General features: G+C 40.5%; 1 protein-coding gene across 7 annotated transcripts in view; it reads right to left on the bottom strand.

Annotated features, from left to right (window-relative positions):
* Positions 1 to 240: 240 nt before the first annotated feature.
* Positions 241 to 8,336, bottom strand: part of pde4ba (phosphodiesterase 4B, cAMP-specific a) — a 223,520-nt gene continuing 215,424 nt past the window's right edge. For all 7 annotated transcript variants that reach the window (XM_070554256.1, XM_070554257.1, XM_070554258.1 and 4 more), the window contains 8 exons: positions 7,937 to 8,030; positions 5,291 to 5,574; positions 5,028 to 5,192; positions 4,669 to 4,768; positions 4,378 to 4,532; positions 4,176 to 4,298; positions 3,921 to 4,103; positions 241 to 3,837 (listed from right to left, as the gene is read on the bottom strand). In XM_070554256.1, the coding sequence (XP_070410357.1) occupies positions 3,394 to 3,837; positions 3,921 to 4,103; positions 4,176 to 4,298; positions 4,378 to 4,532; positions 4,669 to 4,768; positions 5,028 to 5,192; positions 5,291 to 5,574; positions 7,937 to 8,030 (1,548 nt within the window). In that variant the 3' untranslated portion in view covers positions 241 to 3,393. The remainder of the gene's footprint in view (positions 3,838 to 3,920; positions 4,104 to 4,175; positions 4,299 to 4,377; positions 4,533 to 4,668; positions 4,769 to 5,027; positions 5,193 to 5,290; positions 5,575 to 7,936; positions 8,031 to 8,336) is intronic.

The raw sequence follows: 8,336 nt of genomic DNA, 5'->3' as shown, positions 1-8,336 counted from the left end.
ACAGCTTGGTATGTTCTCATTGATTGTTGTTAAGGTTAGGTTTTAGGAATATCTAACGAAAATTTTAGAGTAGACCATTGATTTATCATGGGAAAATTCTCAGGTGTTCAATTACTGTAAACATAGACTCTTGTGTTTGTGCAGTTGTGTAGCAACCTAGTCTAGTGTGACCAACATGTGGACACCACATGCACAGCTGTGACCCGATTTGCTCTTGGTGACCAAGCAACAGACACAAAATGAATATATTCATGCTTTGCTTTTAATCACTTCATAGAAAAAGTATTTTCAGATTTATTTTTAAACACAATATACAATAATATACCATACATTGTGTGAAACATTTAATAACCCACCTGCAACAACTGGCGGACATTAACATATTGACAGTAAAAAAAAAAAAAGTTCTCTCATGCAGATAGTGCTAAATTCTGGCTAACCGATTGGACACAACTAGGACCAAAAAGGCTTGAACATAGATAACAGTAATACTGACAATTTTGAATTTCAAAACTGCTAACGAGTTTTGGTCAGAAGAGTTCACACATTAGCACAGTCAGTTACATAAGATCATGGGTCGTTGTTGACTCTTAACAATTCACATCAGTGCTGGGCATATTGTAGCATGCTACCAATACTGTCCCCTACTTTTACATATAGTGTGTTGGGTGTAAAAAGAGACGATCACTTTGTGTTTGTCAGTTGTACTTACATTAGCACTGTGTCCAAATGCTGGATGGAGAAGCTTGGGTAAAGACAATTAAAGCTAACTCTGTACTTAACCTATGCTTCAGCATTCCTTAGCTTTTCTTATTTATCTTATATCCAAGTTTATGCAGTTTAACATGTCCTCTATGTTGCCTCCGGGTTACCAAATCACTGATGTCAGACAAAAACCTCGTAGGTAAGGTCTAGTCCAAAACTGATTTAATTTGGGCAAAACTGAAAATAAAGAGTAGTAGGTTTTAGGATATTTAGAATATATAAACCAGAGTAACAACATTTTTGGTTTAATGTTTGTGCATCATACTCAATTTTGAACATTTTAGTTTTTATGTAAAAATAAAGTCGGAGTTACAAGGTTTTCATATGACAACCACATGCCTCTTTAGCTGCCACTCTTCTGGGCACTCAAACATGTGAATATATACTTAATATATTTATATATATTTATAAAAAACAATAGAATACATTTATATAAAAAAGACTATTCCAGAGTCTTCTACATGAGACACCACCACTCCAGGTAATGCAAGTGCATATAAATTAAAATAGGTTTTACACTGAACCAATATTTCTTATTTACAAGCTTAAAGTGTAGAATAAATACACACTGTTATAAACAGCAAAAGGACCAACTTGAGCTCAAACGGCAAAGACGGCTATGGGGGTAATGGGGTAAGGCATGACCCAGACATGCGAGTCAGACACACTCCCGTACAAAACGCACTCTCCACAACTCCCACTGTAGCCTGCCTTATGGGAACTAAATCAAGTACCTTTGAGCATCAGTAAACCTACGTAAAAGTGGAAAGGTGATGCAACTAGGCCCCCCCCAAAAAATATATATATATCAGTTGTGAATAGTAAGAGGTCTGCAAACAATTTAGGCCATTTTACTCAACAATGTATTTATTTATTTATGGAAAACTTTTCTGCCACACTGAATCCAACGACCCTGCCAGGGCAAATTTCTAGTAGTTGTGGAAACTTTAAACAGCTGGGGGATGAAAAAATTATAATTATCTACTGACGTCAATGAGCAGAAGCAGCACTTTAGGGATTCAGAGGGAGAAATAGTTGGCCTAGTTGTTTTGGGGTTGTGTCAGAGGAGCCCAGAGGGATTTGTAAATCATGTAATTTCTATCAGCAATCAGGATCTAGAGCACCTTTTGACAGGCGGCTATAAAAACACCATTAGCTTTGTGGTTTGGACCTGATGGAGGAAGTGTTGCATCAGCCAGACCTAGGTTCAGAACTTCTTCCAACAAACAGGATTATTAGGACAGTAGCAGACCTGTAGGATAGAAATAGACTCAACACTGTTGTGAATTTTATCCCAGACTTTCTATTTAAGCTAGGGATGTCCCGATACAACTTTTTCCCTTTTGATTCGATACCGATGTTTCAGCCTTCAGTATTGACCGATACCGATATCAATCCCATACAATTTCAGCCCAAATCATACATACTTTTACCTATTTCATAGTGTGGAATGTATGAAAGGCTTGATCATTTGATATTACTAAATCGAGAACAAGAGCCAGCAACAGTGAAATGAAAACATTTCCAATTTTTTCTAACCATTGGTTGCAAAAATGTGAACTTACCAGACTGTTGATATCAGAGATTTTCGATGCAGTCCGAAATAATCCGATACACTGTTTTTGGGCCAATATCAAATGACTTCTGATATCGGAACAGGACATCCCTAATTTTAGCATTGATCTGGGGCCAGACCTTTATACATATCTGCTTTTTATTATTAGCTGGATGCTACAGCCATTTCACTCCAAAATAACTGAAACACTTTGTATCCCTCTTTGAAATTCATGTTTTGGTGTGGAACAACAGGAAGGCCCAATGGTTTGCAGCCAAACGTAAAGTGGAGCTGTAATAAATGGTGATGTGTTTTGCTGGGATCCTGATAACCATGTAAAGTGAACCACAGCTGAACATGTTTGAACTCCATATGTAAAGGAAAACTTGTGCTCAGATTACAAGGCGACACGTGTATTTTCCCATTTACTGTAGATGAGTGGTCCAAGAGTTGCTTGGATCTCTCTATTGCCCAATACATGGAAGACTTATCTCTTTGACATACGAAAACCTTTTAAAATATTTTTAGTTAAGGAAAAAAACATTTCACATAGACGCTAGAGTGTTCAATAAATAAAAAACTATTATAAAGACAGTTGTAAAAAAGGCACACAAAAGTCTCTCGACAAATGGTACAGAAAAAGTAAACGCTTCTCTTTCGCTATACAAATGTGTCTCCATTAGTAGATCTCATTCTATGCTACTTCTAGATCATTTATCCATAGAAAAAATAAGTCACGGTACAAAAGTTCTCTCAGTAGTGTCGATGTCCATTTAATGTCAGTCCAGAAAAGAAAAGAAACCATTTTCCAAACTGGCTGAAATCCTTCAAGTTCCCCTCTCGTCCATAGAGACTAAAATGTTTGCAGTAAGTAATTCCTGAGAACTCTGAAGCCACCTCTCTGAAACTGCCAGTCCGTGTCCGGCTTCAACAACCCAAGTGCAAGATGCCCCTGCGCGGGCCAAAACTAAGCCTTTGCCTCTGTGGGCTTATTAAAAAGCACAGCTGCAAGAGGATTTCCCCTGTTTTCCAACAGACTCTAAAACTACCATGTGAGCGCGCTGATGGAAGCCCTATGTGTCTGTGGGCGATGCTTCATGCGTCACAATCTCTATTGCCGATGTAGGCTCGATCATGGTACCGTCGTCGGGCAACTGACTGTCCAAGTAGTCCTGGGGAGGAGGACGAGAATTTCCAAGACTGTCCTCCTCCTCCTCTTCCAACTCTTCGTCATCCTCGTCTTCCTCTCCTTCACCGTATTTTTCCATTCCATCCAAGTCCTCTTCCTCCAAAGTCACATCAAACTGAAATTTCTCTCCTCCCCCTTGTATTCCTGTTCCCCCGCTGTGTCCATGCGTGCCCTGATCGTAGAAGGGCGGGGAGGGACTCTGGGGAATCATGCTCTGGTACCAGTTCCTGTTATCCTCTAAAGTGTCCAGAATGTCCTGGGCATCAGGGTGTACCAGGTCTGCCCAGGTTTCCCACAGAGGGTGAACGATGTAGTCGATAAATCCCACCTGGAACAGACAATCACGTGTTAGCAGTTTCTAACTGGTTACATTTATCCAAGTCTTCTGGCCGTATTTATTTGTTTACACACCTGGCTCTTCTCTACAGAGGCTGTGTGTTTATCACACATGGGGCTGATCTCCATTCCCCTCTCCCTCTCTCGGTCTCCCTGGTGGAAAAACTCTTCCATGATGCGGTCAGTCCACTGACGATACAACTCCAAAGACTTAGTGGGATTACTCAGATCAGCACAGTGCACCATGTTACGCAGCACCTAGAAAAGACATTTTTACAACTCAGCCACTTGTTTATTTTGTGTTTGTTGATTTTTGGCAGTGACACGCACCTGTATCCTGTCGGTGTAATTGTCTAGCAGCAGAACTCCAGAGCTAGTCACCTTCTTAGTCTCCACCATCGTCTTCAGATCAGCCAACAGACTCATGTGTTTGGTCATGTCAGTGGCCAAAACCTGCAGAGGAGTTGAGAAGATGCCATTAATACCAACATTCAATTATTTATATATACGAATATGAATCCTATCATCGTACCATGTCAATGACCATCTTGCGCAGGGACTGTCTCTGCTTCTTTGTGAGGTTTTGAAAGATGTCACAGTTGTCTTCCTGTAGCAGCTTGAAGCCTACAGCCAAGTGATGGTTCTCCAAGACAGACTCATCGTTGTACATCAGGGCCAGCTCAGAGTCTGCATGGTAATTAAAAACAGACTTCAGTAACTCTGCTATCGGACATTTCTGTTATTTTATTCTTTTTTTTTTTTATTTTTTAGAAAAATCTTACAATTATAGCTAATTTGGTCAAAATCCACACTTTGAACTTACTGGTATTGATTAGAAATTGGTTTGATACTCCAGGATGATCGACATCATGGATAGCTGCAGCAAAAATAGCTGCTAGGATCTCAAGGTCTGTGAAAACCGCCTGTGGAGGACAGAAAAAACATAAAAAGTCATAAAATAGATTTGACAAAAGACTATGGTTCTGTCACGAAAACAAGCAAAAAGGCACGAGAGATGACATAAAAGCTTCTATCCTTTATGAGTTCTATAAGATATAAGACGGTGAGTGTTTCATGTGCTAAAGGACGGAGAACTAAATCTTGTTAAAACAGAGCGCTCTGTCCTGACAGCATGAACAAAACAGCTGAAAGTAAATAAGATTATATCACAACAGGGCTTACATCCAGAGCAGGAGTGGAGAGAAGAATGTGTGTTGACTGAGCAACGTCAGCAGCATGTAGACTATTATGGTATGCCACATCTGAATGGTAGTGATCCTCCAGCGTCATCATGTAAGCCACAAACGTATCTGCTGGAATCTTAAATGTCTTTAGCAGGTCCCGCTCCTATAACAACAAAAGTCTCTAGTTAGCTAAGGATTTGCATTAGTAGTTTTAATCACACGCGTGTTGGATAACACGGGTAAAATCAGCACACGTCTTACCTGGAAGATGGCGTACATGATGCAGGTGAGCGGTCGGTTGTAGGAGTACTCTGAAACGCTAAAGATGTTTAGACCCCACTTGTTCAGGTCCTCCAGCTCCTTGGACAATGGCTCCTCTTTATCGGTTTTGACGCCAAAGCGCGATATGCTGCTGTTGGAAAGCGAGGACCCATGAGAAACCTTCTTCACCCCACTGATCTGTGTCATCAGCTGCTGCTTCTGCTGCTTCTTCTTCTCTCGTGTTTTGGAGGTCGGTGACGGGATTTCCACCTCATTCTGTTTGTCTGTGTAGACAAATATTTCAGAAATTACATTTCTTTTGCTCTGAAAGCGTGGACTCCTCCATGAGTCCGAGTGTGTTTTAAATAAACTACAGGTGGCCGGTTTAAATAAAAACCCAGGTGCACTGTTTGGACACCTGCTGCAGGTTATTTTCTGAGGGATCTAATTCTCACTTGTTCATTCATCACATGTCTTCTCTCTTTTTTCATTCATGTTCCTGTTCCACCTGCAGTTTCACACCATTAGAGGAGCTGCTGCACCAGTTACAGTTCTATAAATTCACTCAGAATAAGTCTCAGACTTGGTTAAAAACATTACTTGGTCTGGTCTGAAAACTCTACATCTTATGTCCTTTTGGCAGCAAAAAAAGGATTACATTTGTTTTCTGACACGTATGGGGTTCCCCAGGGGAACTGTCTCTGCATGTACGCGGGTTAGACCTGAACTCAGCCCCACATGGAAACTATTCAATTACCAGCTGTAATCTAAATAATCCCTTTCACACTCGGACTGTTGTGTCTGCCTTTCCTCTTGTCGTTCGCTTCCTCCTCCTTACTATGGTGGTTGAGAATGGGTAATTAGGCCCATCCAGACATATCGCTAGGTATCGGTATCGATTACCAGTATCGGTATCGATAAAAGTTAACCGATACCAGGAACCGATACCAATGCAGTTGCTTGGAAATGGCTTCACTGTAACTTGTCATTTCTGTTCACCTAATATTTTAGTTTTGTGAAGATTTCTATTCATATATTTTACTTTTTATCTACCTCACAGTCTTTTCCTGTTGAAAGATGAGAAGAAAATAAAATCTGCATTCCAAATCATTGCATTTTTTTGTGTGGTAGAAGTAACGTTAATCGGTATCGGCGAGTACTCAGATCCAAGTATCGGCATCGTATCGGCTTGGAAAAAAAGTGGTACCGTTGCATCCCTACATATCGCCCTCTGTTGTGAGACAACTCCTGAATATTGACAGTAACGTGTGACCTAGATATATATATATATATATAGAAAATGTAAAACCACTTTTTAAATGATTATGTTGAATGGTACTGATGCAGATTTTTGTATTTTATATTATTAACTGTCACTGTCTGCTTTCAAATTGAGCAAAAACGAGAGAAATGGGGAAAATCTATTTCTGCTTTTCATCCTCTTCCATAGATGTCCTGAGAGATGCAGACTTTAGACACAATATATTTCCTTAGCTAGGTGTGTTGTGCTGCTGGCTGATCAGAGGGATTTAGGGAGGACTGCAACGGCAGTGACAAAGGACACAACTGAGCGGCAAGCCTTCTCAGATGTTCTGATTCAAATACAAGGATCTTACCTTGTCCAGGGAGCACCAGCTTTACCATTTACCCCTTAAATCAGCCCGAAAAACCAAATGTAGAAAGCAGATGGTCTTAAACAGGATTTCTAACTGATTTCTGATCCAGAATAAGTGCTTTAATGGAAGCAGACATCCGAGCAGCAACAACGTGAATGCAGTTTCCTCGGATGGACGGATTAAACAGTCCTGCTGGTCAGTTAAGGCCACACTAGGCCAGCTGTGCTGCTTCAGCCCCCACCCCACTTATTAATAGGCACCTTTCATTTTTTTCCACTCTAGCACTTGTAGGGTAATCCTCATTTCTTTATCCAAGTGATAGTCGTCTCTGCTTGGAGTTTTGGGTCAATAGGAAGGGGAGGAAAGGTAAGGGACAACACGGTGCTCCTGCTGACAGAGATGCATGATGGAGATGAGTCACCCGATCAGATAAGCTTATCCCTGCCAGCAAAGGGGGTTCCTCTGTAGATGTCGCTCCCTCCCACACCTGTTTGTCTGGAATCTATCATCTTTTTTGTCTGCATATTGCAGTTTCTTCAAATAATTGTCCATCTTAGATGTCAACGTATTTTTGTGGACTCCAAATATTTACTTCGGATGAATTTTAGACTTTTGCTTATTAAAAGTTTTAATTCACTATCATGAACATAAAGAAGGGCTATTTCTACACCCACTTGAATTTGAAGCCAGTGCTAAATTTTGTTGTCTGCTATTTAAATAAGTTCTCTTATTCAGATTTTCTTCTACAGACACCCCAGCAAGGCTTCATGGCGCAGTTTTATTTTCATGGTACGCCCCCACAGAAAAGCCATCCAGAGCAACTTCCACGGCTTAGCCTCACGTTAAAGACTGAGCCTTCTAGAATAATGCGGCAAAGCTTCAGAGAAATTCCCAAATCTGAAAACAGATGCACATTTCCATACTTTTTATTTTGGAGCAGTTATAATTACATCTGTGGAGATTAGATCTGGACTATTGAAGTAGAGGGAATCTTAACGGTGTGATTTTTGAACACAAGGTTTTCTTTTACCTAGGAAGGTGTTGGAGATGAATTCGGACACCTGATTCCCAGACCGACTCATCTCGGATAGGTGCGTCAGCTCCCGATTCAACATCCGCTTAAACTGCGGGAGAGAAAAAGAGGAGGGGAGAGAAGGAGAGAAATATGCCGTCATTTTCTACTTCAGGGAAAACCTTGGAGAAATTATTGTACAAGATCCCATGAAAACACAACAATCCTATTCCATTAGGTCAAGAATGCTATTTGATTACAGCTTAATCAGTGGGGGGTGGGGTGGCGTGGAGTATTTTCCTCCCCATCTGGAATTTGTTACAATGCAAACCACATTAATGGTGTTACCAGTGAAAGGACAATCTTTTCATTTCTCCACAGGGACCAAATTTTACGTTTTATTGAGCTGAATTAAATT

Source organism: Nothobranchius furzeri, chromosome 8, assembly GCF_043380555.1.
Source record: "Nothobranchius furzeri strain GRZ-AD chromosome 8, NfurGRZ-RIMD1, whole genome shotgun sequence".
Classification (NCBI taxonomy): Eukaryota; Metazoa; Chordata; class Actinopteri; order Cyprinodontiformes; family Nothobranchiidae; genus Nothobranchius; species Nothobranchius furzeri.
Note: the sequence above shows the minus strand (reverse complement) of the source record. Positions and strands in the feature narration are given on the sequence as shown.